This window comes from Mirounga leonina, unplaced genomic scaffold (genome assembly GCF_011800145.1).
Source record: "Mirounga leonina isolate KUSES-001 unplaced genomic scaffold, KU_Mleo_1.0 Mir_150, whole genome shotgun sequence".
NCBI classification, from domain to species: domain Eukaryota; kingdom Metazoa; phylum Chordata; class Mammalia; order Carnivora; family Phocidae; genus Mirounga; species Mirounga leonina.
The window spans coordinates 25,187,965-25,204,979 of NW_023270374.1; the positions used below are offsets into that span (position 1 = coordinate 25,187,965).

General features: G+C 46.6%; 1 protein-coding gene across 1 annotated transcript; it reads left to right on the forward strand.

The window, feature by feature from the left end:
- Positions 1 to 8,089: 8,089 nt before the first annotated feature.
- On the forward strand, positions 8,090 to 15,673 carry LOC118011131 (latherin-like). Its single transcript, XM_035005686.1, is given in 8 exon segments — positions 8,090 to 8,189; positions 9,365 to 9,468; positions 9,471 to 9,511; positions 11,268 to 11,372; positions 12,243 to 12,401; positions 13,458 to 13,539; positions 14,399 to 14,462; positions 15,618 to 15,673. Coding segments are annotated over 8 exon segments (711 nt in total).
- Positions 15,674 to 17,015: the final 1,342 nt, after the last annotated feature.

The window sequence follows — 17,015 nt, forward strand, 5'->3', positions numbered from 1 at the left end:
AGGCTACTTTGTCTCTATTCTACCTAACTCATTCTGCCAGTAACATGCTGTGTGACATTAGGCTGCTAACTTCTCCTCTCTGAGCCCTGTTTCTCTATTTGCACAGTGATCACTAAAGGCCCTTCCTGTTCCAACAGGACAAGAGTTAGTGCTCCCTCCAGACTGGGAGGGGAAAGAAAATAAACATTTGTTGAGCCCCTACTCCATACCAGGCACTGTATTAGCCTGGTGGTTCTCAACCTAAGGTGACTTTGCCCCCCACAGGACATTGGCAATGTCTGAAGATATTTTGTCACAGACTGGGTGAGAGATGCTACTGGCATCTCATGGGTAGAGGCTAGGGATGCTGCTAACTATCCTACAATACACAGGACAGCCTCTCACAACAAAGAAGCATCCAGGCCAAAATGTCAAGAGTGTTGAGAAACCCTGTATTAAAACTTTACATACATTATCTCATTGAATTGTTTTTTTTTCTGAGTGATGCAGTGTATGGTTCTTGGGGGAAGATGTAGCAACTGAGGCTCAGAGGGGTGAAGTGACTTGCCCAAGGCCACACAGCTGGTCAGAGGCAAAGCTGGATTTAATCCAAAGTCATCCTCCTCTAGAGTTGGTGCTTCCCTTCCAGCCAGGGAAGAAGGGTGAGTTTTCCTTCCTCACTATTTTGTGACAAATCTACCTCCCACAAAAAATACACAAAGGAGGTCTCAAAATTCAGGGCTTCTTTGGGCAGTAACCAACTTGAGTCCGTGCCAAGCCTTTGTCCATGCTGTTAGGTCTACTAGGGACATGGCTTTCTCCTTCTCCAGCTGGCTAACTCCTGCTCAGCCTTAAAACTTTGCTCAGGAGTCAACCCCCAGCTAAGTGAGAGCTGTTCCTCCTTGTTTCCCAAAAAAGATACTGTGCTTCCCAACATGTAGGTCTAACCAGGCTACCTTGCCATTCCTGTCCAATATGGAGAGAGCATTTAGAAAGTGTCAACTCTGGCTAGTCTGGTTCTCACCTTTTTTATTCATCAGTCTGCCCCTTAAGCCTGCGAGCTCCTTGAGGGCAGGTACCTCCCTCTCCTCAGCAGATCCAGTGCCCAGAGAAGGACCAGATATAGTACAAGTACTAACAAATGTCGAATGAATGAATGAATGAATGAATGAATGAATGAATGAATGAACGAATGAATGAACAAACCTTTCTGTACACAATCAGACACCATCTCTGGGGCACCTGAGTGAGTAAGTATATAGGAAAATTCTAGCAAGCCAGGATTGGGGGTATAGGAGACTTGTCATTATTTTCTTTCAACCAAGGCCAGATCCCTGGCCCTTGAGGACATAAGCGCTATGGACCAAATGTGGGGCTCCTAGGTGAGTGAAGCCAGAACATGGGGTGGGGGAGGTGGGGGGCTAAGGCCCCTCAGCCCCACTGGTGACTAATGTTGCCACTGGAGGGGAAAGATTACAGGGTAGACAAATGAGGCAGCATTCTCCTGCCGGCAGCCTGGCACCCTGGGACCAACTCTGGCTCCTGGCTCCTGGCCTACTCGGCCCAGACCTCAAGGAGGGGTGAGGGCTTCCTGGAGATGGTGATGCCCCATGAAGGAGGCTTCAGGGAGCAGGAGAGAGAACAGCTGTCATCAGGGAATATATGGGAAGAAAGAAGGCAAAACCTGACTGGATCCTGAATCCTCCAGAAACTAGAGTGCAAAACTGTAGTGCAGGCTACAATTTTGAAGGCTTAATCCAGTTAAATAAATGCTGGATCTTTCCAATGTTTGCATGATTTCTTGAGGATAACATCTCAGGATCAGAATTATTTATTTTATGTGTTGGAATATCTTATGACCCCAGGAACACATCACAGAATTTACCAATCCGGATCTTTCTATTTACACTGTGATGAGAGAGTATATACATTTCACCATATATTTGCCAGCAGATGGACACTTTTATTTTAAATACTTGCTCTTTGAATGGGAGTAGAATAAACTTCATCACACCAGAAAAGCCAAAGATCCCAAATTAGGAAAGTCAGTTGTTAGATCAACTCAATAGATTATTTTCTGAGCTTTTTTTTTTTTTAATTTGGGGAAATACTGTGTTTCACAGCTGAGTGAAAATACAGATCTTAGGACTGTGCTTAGCTGGTATCACAATAATGCAAAAAACCGAAACTGGGTTGGGGAACGGAGCAGGGATGTGACAATTTGACAAATTTCATTTGTTGGGGTGACTCGTTTCTGTGTTAATGTTCGTGCAATAAATAAAATGGATTTTCAAAGAGTCGGAAGTTTGTTGAGCATCCAGCTAAGCCAGGCCCTGTGCTAGGCAGTTCAGAGGTGACCAAAGAGGGACCCCTTCCCAGCCCTTAACCACCACCCCCACCACTCCCGCCGCCCTCAATGCAGCAGCATCGAGGGGGCTCCTGCAAAGCTCCGTGCCCATGCGGGGCACTGGGAGGGAAGAGGACAGGACTCAGGCACACAGCCTCCCCTGGGGAGCTGGGTGCCGTGAGGTGCACTCAGGGAAAGCCTCCCAGAGCAGATGCTGATTGAGCCGAAATTAAAAGACTAACAGGGAGAGAAGCGGGGCAAGGGCATTGCAAGCAAGCAGAAGCGACCACATGAGCAAAGGCTGGGAGGCGAGACTTAACCTGGCATCACCTGGGGACCCACAGGACCTGGATGCTGCTGGAGCATAAATGTATGAAGGCCGAGTGCAGGGCAGCGTCTTGAATGCCAAGCTGGAGGCAGTTTAGACGTGATCCTCTCAGCCAGGAGTTAATTTCTTTGTTCTTAGCACACCCTCAAAGTCTGAAGACCTCAAAGAGCTTTTGTCTACATGGATTCCACCCATTGATATTTGCCATAAAAGAAACTAATACTGAGAAATTTTTTAAATATACATTTATTGATTTCTTTTAAAATAAAACAAACTGATTGCATTTTAACAAAATGACATATTTTTATGAAAAATAACTCTATGTTCCAAAAACATCATAACTGGGAATGACTGTTTTACATTTTTTTAAATCTCCATAATGACTGGCTTAATAGAAGACAGCTGGATCCTCACATCTGCTCTGCCTTCAGTCTGTTGTAGTATCACATGTCATGGAGTATCAAGAAAATTCTGCTCTACGCTTGTGAGATAAATGAGAGAGAAGAGGCAAATAACATCTTCGTACTAATTTAGAATTTGTTTGGAACTTGCAGACCGCCTGGAAGTTTCTTGGGAACCCCCAGACAACACTTTGAGAACCACTGGGCTAGGTACTAGGGAGCCATTGAAGGTTTCTAGAAGGGGGAGAGACAGCCTCAACAGTTTCCAGAAGTATCCTCTGGCAGGTGATATGTCAGGCGGATTGAAAGGAGGCAAAGGCCATGGCTGGTCCAGGTCCCACCCAGGGCAGGAGCTGTTGGGGTGGAGAGCTGGGCTGGGGCCAGGGAGAGAACGTGGCTTCCAAGGAAGGGGTGCCCACGAGAGGAGAGCTGGAGCAGTCCCTCCTGCAGCTTACTCATGCTGAGCCTTTGCTATCCTGGGCCCCCAGACTAGGCTCCGGGGCCAGCACTGATGGCTCAGGAGCCTGCATCCCATCCTCCTCAGCTTGGGAGTGTTGTAAGAAGAGGCAAGACTTCACCTTTGGTTCCAGAAGAAGGAACAAAAGGATTCTCCTTAGCTCATACCCAAGATCAGGAGGCAAAGTCACATTTGTCCCTATTGTTCTGCAAACGCTTGCCCATCCAACTGACCAGTGGGAGCGGGTGTGCTGACGATGGTACCTGTGGACGTGCATTTCACAACCCTGATCAAAGCTTCCAGAGTGTCTCACCCACCATTCAGAGATCACACTCCTTGGTATTTACCCAAAGGAACTGAAAATACATATCCACCCAAAAACCTCCACGTGGAGGTTTGAGCAGCTTTATTCAAAATTGCCAAAACTTGGAAGAACCAAGATGTCCTTCAGTAGGATAAATAAACTGTGGCCCATCCAGACAGTGGAATATGACACAGCATTAAAAAGAAATGAGCTATCAACTCATGAAAAGACATGGAGGAACCCTAAATCCTATTACTAAGCTAAAGAAGCCTAGTATATGAAAAGGCTACATACTGGATGATTTCGACTATATGACATTCTGGAAAGGGCAAAACTATAGGGACAGTAAGAAAAAAAAATCAGTATCATCAGGAGTTCAGAAGGAGGGAGGGATGAATTGGTAGAGCACAGAGAATTTTGAGGGCAATGAAACTGTTCTGCATACTATAAAGTAGATGCATGTCATTGCACATTTGTCCAAACCCATAGGATATACAACACCAAGCGCAAACCCTAATATAAACTGTGGACTGTGGGTGATAATGATGTGTCAGTGTGGGCTCATCATTATAACAAATGCCCCACTCTGGCGGGGGTGCCGGTAATGGAGGACGCTGTGTGTGCATAGGGGGCAGGAAGTATATGAGAACTCTTCACTTTCTGCTCACATTTGCTGTGAACCTAAAACTACTCAGAAAAATAGTCTATTAAAAAGCAAACTAGGGCACCTGGGTGGCGCAGTCGGTTAAGTGACCAACCCTTGGTTTCAGCTCAGGTCATGATTTCAGGGTCATGAAATGGGGCCCCACATCGGGCTCCGCACTCAGTGGGGAGTCTGCTTGAGATTCTTGCTCCATCTCCCTCTGCCCCTACCCCCTCTCTAAAATAAATAAATAAAATCTTAAAAAAAAACCCCTTCAGGTGGAGGCTCCAAGCCTGGCATTATGTTTCCCCTAGACTCTGACCCCTACCTGCCCTTTCTGCCTCCTCTCCTGGGCTTCCTTGCTTACATTCTACAGAGAGGGGGTATGCGGTGATGTTTTGGTGGGTGGTTATGCTGAAACATCTGCTGGGAACCCCTGCTCTCAAATGACCCACATTAGAATGGCCTTCTGGCTCTAACACGTGTCCACAGGTAGAAAACATACTGCATGGGGGCGCCTGGGTGGCTCAGTCGGTTAAGCGTCTGCCTTCGGCTTGGGTCATGATCCCAGGGTCCTGGGATCGGGCCCCGCGTCGGGCTCCCTGCTCAGCGGGAGGCCTGCTTCTCCCTCTTCTACCCCCTCTGCTTGTGTTCCCTCTCTTGCTGTGTCTCTCTCTGTCAAATAAATTAAATCTTAAAAAAAAAAAGAAAGAAAGAAAACATACTGCATGAAGCTGAATTGTGATTAAGACTTTGGCTCTAAAGTCTACCTCCTGGGTGTGGGTCTTGGCTCTTCCAGGGGCTGGAAGCACATTACTCAGCTTCTTAGAGTACAGCCTCTTTGCCCATAATGTGAGTGTTGGAGCATCAACCTCTCTTAGGGTTTGGAGAGGATGAAATGAGATGAGGTGTGCAAAGTATGTAGTACAAGGCCTAGGGAGACAGACAAACTTAGACACAGTCCCTAAAAGCTGACAAATTAGAGGAAGAAGCTGATATCCTCAGACCTGGGGTTGAATAGGGGGACAAATGTCCAGCTTTGGAATCAGAGACTAATTTCTACCAGGGAAATCTGTAACACCTTCTTGGTAAGGGTGAGATTAGAACAAGGCTTCAAAGAATGGGTCCTTCCTTCCTTCCTTCTTTTTTTTTTTTTAAGATTTTTTTATTTATTCATTTGAGACACAGAGATACAGAGAGAGAGAGCATGAGCAGGGGGAGAGGCAGAGGGAGAGGGAGAAGCAGGCTCCCTGCGGAGCCAGGAGCCCAATGCGGGGCTCAATCCCAGGACCCTAGGATCATGACCTGAGCTGAAGGCAGATGCTTAACCATCTGAGCCACCCAGGCACCCCACATTCATTCATTCTTTTAACACAGATTTATGGAGTGTTTGCTACTTTCCATAGGAACAGCGTGAACAAAGGTCCTGTGGCAGGAGGGGTGGGGCATACCAGGGAAACAATGAGTAGGCAGCATTTAGGGATGGTTGGTGGGAGATCAGCATGACAAGGTCCCCATGGCTTAGACTCTGTGGAACTGTCTGTTCTTTGCCAGAATGGTTACGTGACTTAATGTGGCAGACAAGAAAGTATACTGTTCAGTTGTCCCTTTGGGAAGACCTGCTGTGAAGAGGTTAGCTGGCTGACTATTCTCCACATCTGTGTGTATATCCAGCTGCACAGAATGAAGGCTAGAGAGCAATAAACAGAAGTGCTAGCAGATATTATCTCTAAGTAGAGATATTGCTTTCTTTATGCATTTCTATATTTAAAAATGTTCCCTTGTAAATATAGATCATGTAAATAATCTGAAATATATGTTTTAATACATTTTTTAAATTAAAGCTTGAGTGGGGTCCCAGTTTTGGGAGCAGATGATGGAGCATATCTGTCCTTCAGGCCTTGAGGAACAAGTCTTCCCAGTGCAACAGAGAACTGTGACTCCCAACCTACAAGGAGGCCTCAGCTCTGCTCTAAAAGGAGGAATTTGGGATGTGGTGTCAAAGTCAAAGCCCAAGTGAAAGCCTGGACTCAAATCCTGACTCTACTATAGACTGGCCCTATGATCTTGGGCAACTTTTTCTTCCCTTGAGTCTTGGTTTCAACTATAAAATGGGACTAATAATAGTCTTTATATCATAAGGATGCTACAAGGATTCCACAAGCATTTGTGAAAACTGCCTGTCAATGCCAGCTACTGTTATTATAGATGGAAAAGCTGAGGCCCAGAAAGGCCATGGGAGCTGTCCAGTATCAAAAAGCAATGTATAGGTAGAGTCAGGCTGGACCCCAAGGCTCTCTCAACTGAGGCCAGGGTACATGCACCCTTGCCTCCACTCAGAGCAGACTGGTGGCTTCATCCCTCACTGATGGGACTGGGTCCACCTCACTCATGGCACAAATGAGGAAACCTGCAGGACAGGGCCATGAACAAGAGTCATGAACACAGGGGTGCCTGGGTGGCTCAGTCATTAAGCGTCTGCCTTCAGCTCAGGTCATGATCCCAGGGTCCTCGGATCGAGCCCTGCATCAGGCTCCCTGCTTGGCGGGAAGCCTGCTTCTCCCTCTCCCACTCCCCCTGCTTCTGTTCCCTCTCTCGCTGTGTCTCTCTCTGTCAAATAAATAAAGAAAATCTTAAAAAAAAAAAAAAGAAAGAAAGAAAGAAAGAGTCATGAACACAGTCTCCAGACTATCTCAATGCTCCCTACCTTCTCTGCCCCTCTGCATTTGGTGAGATTCGTGATGTACAGTTTGAAATATGTTATTGACACATCAGTTGAGGCCCTAACCCCTTAATCCCCCAGGCCTTCTATGCAGGAATGTTTGCTTTGGAGGTATTAGACGGACGTGGTGAGATTGAGGGCTCTCATCAGTTTCCCAGCTGTCCATCACCCAGTGCCACGTCTCCACGGCAAGGGGGTCACTCACCATTTATAAAGTCTGCCCCACTGTAGAGCCCATCCAGAATCAACTGACGGAGACCCAGGGCATCACAGTGGTCCTGAAACTGACTCTACTTACCTGGGATCCCCACAGGTACTGCCCCAAGATGCTGAAAGTCTCAGGTCTCCTTCTCATCCTCTATGGGCTGCTTGCCCTGTTGTCTGCTCAATATTTGAATAATTGAATCACCTGTGGGTCTGTTGTACTGTATATTTTAATTTCCTGGATTTCAGTTCATTTGTCCTGTGTGTGTGTGAGTGTGTGTGCGCATGTGCCCTGTAATTTTTAATTGGATGCTAGACATTATGATAAAAATTATAGAGGATCTGAATGGTGCCATCTTTTTCCAAAGAGGGAGGAAGATAGCTGAAAGATAGAATTTAAGTGGATTGCTTTGATTCTGCTGAGGCTTAGATTTATGTTTTATGAGGGTGAAACCTATATATAGGTTGTGTGGCCTTGGGCAGGTGACTTCATCTCTTGGAATCTTCATTTCTTGCTCTATACTGTGAGGAGAAGCATGTCTCCTCTCTGAAACTCACTGGCCCCATCTGTAGAATAGGCCACATGAGTTCTGTAGCCACCATAGACCGAAGCTCTGGGGAGACCCTCTCATAGGATTCTCTCTCAGAGAATGACCCCGCAGCTGACCCTCTCTGCCTGCTCCCCCACAGGTGCCTGACCCAAGATGCTAAAGGTCTCCGGCCTCTTCATTCTCCTCTGTGGGCTGCTGGCCTCATCCTCTGCTCAAGAGGCCCTGTCCAGAGTTTCTTCCCAGATCACCAATGGTGAGACTCTCCTGCCTTGGGTCACACCTGGCCTTGTCAGAACCTTAGGCCTCTCCTAAAAGTCTAGACCGTGAGCCAAGGTGGGTTAAGTTCTAATTAGCATTGTGCCTGGGAGGCAGTTAACATGTAATTATTAGCTGCTCTGATCATCACTACATTACTATATTTAATACTGTTCTCCCAAGATTCCCCTCTTTCCTGTCTCCTTGCCCTGGTCTATCTATTCAAAGGCCCAGCCCCACCTGGACTGGCCCCTGCTCACCTCTTCTACTACCCCCCATTCACTGGCTCCCCTCCTGCCACAGTAGCCTCCTCAACACATGGAGCACACCCCAGGACCTTAGCACTTGCTGTTCCCTCTGCCTGGAACACTCTTCCACTAACTATCAATGTGGCTCTCTCCCTTCTTTCAAGTCTCTGCTAAAATGTTGCATTTGCAGAAGACATTCCTTGACATCCTTGCATGAATTACTGCCCTCACCCCATATTCTCAATTCCTCAATCTGCCTTTTATTTTTCCCTCATGACAAAAATAGCTTCAGCAGAATGCATGGTATGGCTGTGGTGGTTAAAATACCGAAATGTTTTTCTACACTCCTTGGGAAGTAGCCCCTGCCCAAAGACTCCCCATGTGGTACCCTCATCACCCCAACCATCCCGCCTTCAGCCCCAGGACTTCCAGCCTCCTCACCAACCAAAATCTAATGAGTCAACCCCTGGCACAGCCCAGGAGTCACAGGACCTGGCTACAGAGCTATGGCTGATGTCCTTTCTGATTGGTTGGTGCCTGTGCCCAGCTGGTTGTTGAATATTTTGAAACCAGCCTCTTCACAGCACTTATCTGTACTTGACTCACACATGTCCCTTTACTCACTACTTTATCATCTCTCTTCCCTCATCCCCACCAGAACGCCAGCTCCACGAGGGCAGAGAGTGCTGCCTGTTCTCACGGGTACAGCCTGGCATGGCCCTGGCACACAGTAGGCCTCTACAAATATTTGCTGAATGACTGTGCCTAGAACTTGGCCCAGCCCCAGGCAGGCCAGGAAAACTAGGTGAATGAGGAGTAAGATCCATATGTGGGACATGCTCAGAGGTCAAGGCTGCATCTGAGAATCTTTGGCATCTAAATGTCTAATGGTGGGGGTCGGGGGGGCGGACAGGTTGTTTTTCAGCTTTGACACAAGAACTCCTTGGTACAAACATTCTTTCCGCCCTGCAGACAATTGACTTCCAGGGGTCGCTGAAGAATGTCTTCATCCTTGCAAGAGGCAACCAGGACATCCTGGCGGCCTGCTCACCAACAGAGGTGCCAATTTAACGTGAGTGGTCTCTGATCAGAACACCCCATGTCTAGACTGTCCTGGTTTGTTGGTTTGTGAGCACCCTCCTGGCATTTTCTGACTCTACAGAGGCCCTTTCCTCAACTAACAGCCCTTCCCACTCTGATGGACTAAGACCCACTGGTGGAGAGAAATTCCCACTGGGGGTAGAGGCAGAAGCTAGGGAGATGCTGAAGACTTGGGTTCAGTCTCTCTGTCTGGGAAGAGAATGGCTGCTCACTTCCAGTCTCTTCCCCTCTCTGAGACTCAACTCCTACCCCTGTTACATGGGGAACTATAGCCTCTGACCCCATGGGACTGTTGTAAATATTAAGTGAAATAATACAGGTCATGTGCTTATACAGCTCCCTGTCCTCAGTAAGCCCCCAGTCAGCAGTACCAGTTATAATAACGTCTACAGTAACAATGTGGCAATCACAAAAATCGATGCCATCTGGCCAGCAGAGCCTAGAAGACCCAGGGCCCGGGGCGCCTGCGTGGCTCAGTCGGTTAAGTGTCTGACTGGCTCAGGTCATGATCTCAGGGTCCTGGGATCAAGGCCCATGTCAGGCTCCCCACTCAGCAGGGTCTGCTTGTCCCTCTCCCTCTACCCCTCCCCCTGCTCATGCTCTTTCTCTCCCTCTCAAATAAATAAAATCTAAAAAAAAACGAAGAAGACGACGATGACGACTCAGGGCCCTCTTCTTAGTACGTTCAAAACTGCTGATGACTCCCACCCCCGTCCAGCCTACTCCTCCCTCAGGCCAGCCCATCTTAGCTAATGAAACTCCACCCATCCAGTCGCTCTGACCTAAAATCCTGACCTCATCCAGTGCCCCTCTCTTCACTCACAGCCCCATGCAGCCTGTCCACACACCCTGTCAGCCAGGCACCTGACCATTTTCTGCACCTCCTCTGGTCTGAACCACCACCATCTCCCTCTGACTTATGGTCCCAGGTCCCCTTGCTTCCACGGCAAGCCCCCTCCTCCTCCATTCTGTTCCACCTATAACCAGAAGCATCGTTCTTAGTCAGCCAGACAATGTAACTCGCTTGCTCAAACCCTCCAATGTCTTCTAGCTGTTCTCAGAACCAAACCCAAAGGTCTTACCATTGGCCCACAGGCCCCCTGCTGCCCAGCTCTGACTGCCCCCCCCCCACACTGAGCCCATTGCTATTCCAGCCTCAGGGCCTGTGCACTTTCTCTGTCTAGGGCCTGGCCCTTTCTTCCCCTGTCTATCCTCATACCTGTACCCTAACTTCATTCATGACCCTGCCCCAGCGTCACCTGCTATGAGAAACCTTCCCTGATGCTCTAAAATACCACTCCTCCCAGTGTCATCCTCTTCACCTGATCCTGCCAGGCTTTTTCTTCACTGCACCCATCACCTGACACATTATGTATTCACTTACTGCGTTTATTGTTTTACATATATATGCTTTGCCCAAGCATTAGCTGTCTATAGCTTTCCGTCTTCTACTCATTATTTATTCACTCATTTATTCCAGCCTGCTTGGTGTTGGCCAAAGGGCTAGACGTGACCATTCTGTGATGCATTAAGGCAAGAGGTTCTTTTTGCTCAGGACTATATTCCCTGAGCATAACAGCTATGTGATAAATTACATGATTAATGAGTCAGTAACCATCTTTGCATACGGTCAGTTTCTGCTCTGCAGGGGACCTGCCTTTGCACAAAGCGGGGTCCACCCACGGCTAGAGCCACAACCTTCCCTGTTATGCTGTTTTTTCACCCAGGGTACAGATCAAAGACCTTCGACTCCTTCAGGTCTGCCTTGAGAATTCCCCTAACTTCAAGGGGGTCAAGTTACGGACACCATTGGCATTTTCCATACAAATAAAGTAAGTAACAGCTGCAAGTCACTGGTAATCCGCGGATGTGTGGGTGTGGGAAGCAGCCATAACTAAAGGGTGTCCAGTGGAAGTCTCATTGTTGGTTGGGGCAAAAACACCCTCCCTCTCCGGGCCTGGGCCACTCTCTCCAGTAGGATTAGAGCATGGGAATACCTGAATACTTCCAAGCTGGGGCCTTTCTAGGGAAAGCAGAGCAGGTTGAGCCGGTTTCCTTTCTCTGCTTTATCCAGAAAGCCCCACCCTCATTTATTTGGACTTCCTGAGCCCACCTAGCTCGGACTGAATACAACTTGAGACAAGGACACAGAATCTGCTCTAGACCCCAATGCCCCTTGGCACCATTGCCTAGAGACTGTGCACAGATGTGTTTTGTTCGGTCTGCACGGTGCATCTTCAGGGAGAACAGGCATTCTTCGGTTCATCCCAGCTGTCACCCCTCTCTGTGAAACCAGTCCCTGGTCTCCCTTACTCATTTCCAGCTCAAGCCTGGCCCTGGAGGTCACGGAGTTTGTGACCTCTAGAAGAGTACTTTCCAAAGTCACAGTTTCTCAGTTTTGATAGGATCCTATACTTGGAATCAACCGTTTCCTTTCTAACTGTCCCTTAGCCAGAGGTAGGGGGTATCAGTTATACACCCTGAACACAGACCTACCTGGCCTCACCACTGGCTGGATGCACGACTTGGAGAAAGCCATCCCCGTTCTCCCGAATCGCCTCTTTTGAAAAATGAGGAAATGATCTTCACAGGGTGATTTTTGAGGGTCCTGCACAAACATGGGGGAACTCTCATTCTGGAAACAAATGGCAGGAATTAAGCCCTAAGACTCTCCCACCAGCCTTCATTCTTCCCTCCCACAGGTTTCTGGCTCTTAATCCCTGCATATTCCATGTACGGACAGATATGAGAGTGCAGCTTTATTTGGAGAAGGGTGAAGACAGCAAATACCAACTTGCCTTTGGGCATTGCAGGATTGCAATCTGGACCAATTATTCTCATTTTTACAACTTTTCTCTTCAGTAGGGATTTTCAGCAGAAAATCCCATGGATGCCATTCTCTTGACTACCAGTAAAGCAAGGATTTTACCATCTGTTCATTGGTCTGTGATACCTCCTCTTCAGAGTAACTGTTTTCAGAGGTTTGCCCTTTTACTAAGTGTTATCTTCTAAACTTATAATCTCTTTTTTACAATCTTCTTTATAAGATTTTTTAAAATTTAGGCTCATGTCCATGATTAACTGAATCCAATAGTCATCACCAACCTATTGTACACTGGGTCTTTTTCATCCGTGATTTCTTTATTTTGATTCATCTCCCAGTTGCTCACTTGATCAAGAAAGATCTGAGTGTGGAATCCTTTCTGAACTCTTACACGTTTGGTAATGTCCTTGTGTCCTGTTCCAGATAAGGACACCCTTGACTCACAGCCATTTCCCCCAGGGGAAATTCTGTCAGTGTGGCTCTGTGTCTTTGTTTGTCTTTTGAGATGCTGAAGGAAACTAGTCTTTCTTTTGAGGGAAATCTGAATCCTCAGGCTGGAAGTGGTAGATTAGCTGATTTATATATAAAGCAAACACTTGGCCTGAGAATGAGATTTACCCTTACCTGTAAGGATTATGGACTGAGTCAGGAATCTGAAGACACATTTACACTGCTATCTCCCCGCTTCTTTCTCCTCTCCCCCAACTGAAGAATATTACACTACTCCTTCCATGAAGGCATGACCATTGGGCTAAGGAGAAAAGTTCTGTTGGAGCATTAGATAATGAGAGGAACAGGAAAATGCCGGAAAGAGAGTGATCAGGACCTAAAAGCGTGGCAGAAGCTGAAGAAGGCATTCCAGGAGAGAGGAACAAAATAGGCAAGGAGAGGGAGGTCATGGGAAACAATGATGAGGGCAGGGTGATTTCAATTGAAAGATTAATTTTAAGAAGCCCTAAGATGTAGGTTGGTCATGGAAAGCTGTAGAAACAAGGAGACTTTAAATAATGTGGGGTCAACTAAGCACATAAGTGATGTAAAGAAAGGAGAACTGGGGAGAATTTAATCTGTTCTACTTTCATTCTTCATTTAGCGTCACCCCAATGAAACAAATTATTGTGGAAAATGTAGATAGAGTCCTGAGAGACCTGATAATCAATAATTTGGGAGCAAAAGTAAGTTTATAAACCCAAACTACTTCAGTTTTTTAGTCTAAGACCCAGAGCTTGGGTGGACTATATCTTCTTAATAAACTGGAAGGAAATCGGGGCACCTGGGTGGCTTAGTCAGTTAAGTGGCTGCCTTTGGCTCAGGCCATGAGCTTGGGGTCCTGGGATTGGGGTCCTGGGATTGAGCCCCACATCGGGCTCCCTGCTTGGTGGGAAGCCTGTTTCTCCCTCTCCCTCTGCCCCTTCCCATAGTTCCTTCTTCTCTCTCTCTCAAATAAATAAATAAAATCTTTAAAATATATCTATATAAACTGGAAGTAAATCTTTCAGAAGGAGAGTTAGGGAGAGAAGAATGGCATTTATCAAGTTCCCATTCTGCAACCAGCATTGGTAAAGTGCTTTACAGATATTATTTAATTCTTCAAGTCAAAATCAGCATCTGTGTGGCTGGAGATAAGTTGATAAGCCTCTCCAAGACTCAGTTTCCTTATCTCTAAAATAAGTATAAGTAATCATAAAATGAACAGCTAATATTCATTAAGCACACAGGCACTGTGCTAAGGATCTTACATGAATTTTCTTATTCTCCAAAACAATCTCATATTCTAAATAACAGTATTATCTCCATTTTCCAGATTTAAGAAAAAGTTCCAGAGATGGCCAATGACTTACCTAAGTCACAGAGCTGCCAAATAGCTCAGCTGACATGTGACCTCTGGGCAGTCTGTCCCCCCAACCCCCCTACTTGCTTGTTCCCTAAGATAAATTGTCTTAGAAGGAGAACTTGCCTTGACTGCCCCCTGAATATTCAGCCTCCATTGGTGAAGCCCTCCTCCTGACTCTTGCATACTTTCTTGTCTTTCAGACGTGTACCTTCATTAATTCGCATCTTTATAATCTGAATCCGCAAGTGACTAACAAACTGATTAGTAAGTGCTGGTGATGAGAAGACAGAGGACACCCCAGGACAAAGCTCAGACTCCTCCCTCACCCTTTACATCTCCTCTCCCCTGACACTTCTCCCAGACAAAACATCCTGGCCTCCATGAGGCAGAATGGTCCCTGCTAATAACGATCCTCATAAACTCAGGGACTGCTTGCTGAGGGAGTCCTGGGCACTACGCCCAGGGTTAAGCACTCTGCCTGCACTGGCCATTGAACCTCCACCACTAGCCAAATACAGGCTGGTTTCAATCCCATTCTGGTCCCAAAGCCTAGAGAAGCTGAGATATAAATGGGAGCTTCTCTGGGGAAGAAAAGCTGCCTGATTTCTCCTTTACCCTTCTAGATTGGATGGTGTTGCATAATGAGCAGAAAATTGGCCTGGTTTCAGCCCAAAGACTGCTTCCTTCCGGTAGTCTCTACCTCCAGGGACCCAAAGTTTCCAGGTCCAGAAGCCGAAGCAGGCAGCTGGGAATCTGAATCTGAAAACCAATGGGAATCTGAAAACCAATAGAATTTTCTGGGCTGAAAGGACTCTTCCTTCATTCACTGAAGATTCATTAGTCCTATTAAGTGCCAGCTGCTGGGGTTTCTAAAGTTCCTTCAAATATCTCTCCCAGCAAGCAGTTTTCTGGCTTCTGCTCACATACCTCCACTGACAGGGAGCTCACTATTTATGAAGTAGGAAGCTTGAGGCAATTAATCTGAATGAGTCTTAAAGCTCCCAAAGTGCAGGTCCCAGATCCACCCAAAGTAAATGTGAGTGGGGCAGCTTGACCAATACCCTCACTCCACTGATATTGGGCCACCATTCTGGAGACATGGCCAGGCAAATGGGGACCAGCTGCTGTAATGTCAACTCCCTCCACGGTCTTGTTTCAATGTATAGCTCTTAAGTTTCTAGCTTGGGAGGGAGCAGTTCTTCCCAACTTATGGATGAGGAAAACAAGGCCCAGAACTGTCAGTGAAGTGATCAGAGATGCCAGCAACTAAGCAGAGCCTCCAGCTCCAGCCTCATGTCTCCAAATGGTTGGCTCATTCCCTGACCCTGCTCTGCCCCCATGTGGAGCAGAAGAAAACTCCTTCGGCCTCTCTGATCCTCCTTTACTCCCACTGTCTAAGGTATCTGTTTTGCCTTCTAGGTCTGCTGCTGCAGCAGGGCAGATACCAAGCCACCATCCAAATATCCCCAAAGTAAAGGAGCCACGGTTGCACCAATCCAGTGAGAGATCAGAGCATATTTCCATTCCTTAGTGATGGCACTTGGCCTTTAGGGTCATTATAAATGAGTCATTCATTCATTCTTAAAATTTCAATGAAGCTTCTACTATGTGCTAACTGCTAGGGATATGGCCCTGAACAACACAAGACTCTGTTCTCCTGGAGTTTCTATCCTAGTTGGGTGTACTGACAATGAACTAGGAAATAAATGCAAAGTCAACTAAATTTCAGAGGATGGTGGGTACTGTAAAGGAAACCAAGTACGGTGTGAGAGAGTGACGGGTGGGGGCAGGGAGGGAGGCATCAAATTAAGAGAGTAGAGTCAGGCAGAAGGCTCTGTGAGATCTTTCGGCTGAGCCATGAACGATAAGGCAGGAGTTGTGCCAGGACCGAGGGGAAGAACACCACAGACAGGAGGATGAGCATGTGCAAAAGCCCTGAAGCAGGAATACGTTTTCCTTTCAGAAGCAAGAAAGGAGAGCAATGTGACTGGGATGTGGAAGGGGCTCAGCCATACAAGGCATCTTTCTGTAAAAAGAGTTTTATTTATGTATTCTGTATTTATTTGCAACTATTCTATGTTGAATACACTCTGCTTAAGTGTTGTCATCTCAGGTCTCTCAAAAAAAGCGTATCTCCCACTCTCTTCCCTCCTTAATTTTCTTCATAAAATTCATTATTATCTGACTTTTTACTATACTGTTTCTTTTCTGTCTCCACTACTGGAATGTATATTTCATGCAAGCAAGGACTTTTTCTTATTCCCTGTTGTATCCCAGGTACCAGCATTACAAAAATGAATTAGACATAGCCCTAAGTGTCCCCAGCCTAGTAAAGGATCAAACAAATAAATAGGCAATTTTATATGCAGTAAAGTGTTCTGGTTGGGAGACTGTGGAAGCAGAGGCTAGATCCAGCAGCACTGCCTGGGGACTTCCACAAGGGCTTCAAGAGGACGCAGGATTTAAACTGGATGTTGAAGAATGATTAAGAGTTTTCTTTATGGGGAAAAAAAAAACATTAAAAGCAGAGGATACATGATGTGCAAATACACAGGAGTAGGAAAGGACCTGATGCTCTGAACAATGGGCAGAAGCTCTAGGTGACTGGTCATAGGAGTCATGGAGGATGGAGGCATGGGTGGTAAGGATAAGTTTGTAGCAAACTATACACATGCTTTCTGAGAACAAGGGTTCATGTGATGGGTTGAGCTACCAAGAAGAAGGTGCAGTCCATGAAAGGAAACGTAAGAAATTGAATGGCCAACACTATAATTGAATCTATGTCTTTGGGTTGATAGTTCAGTTATGTAAGATTCT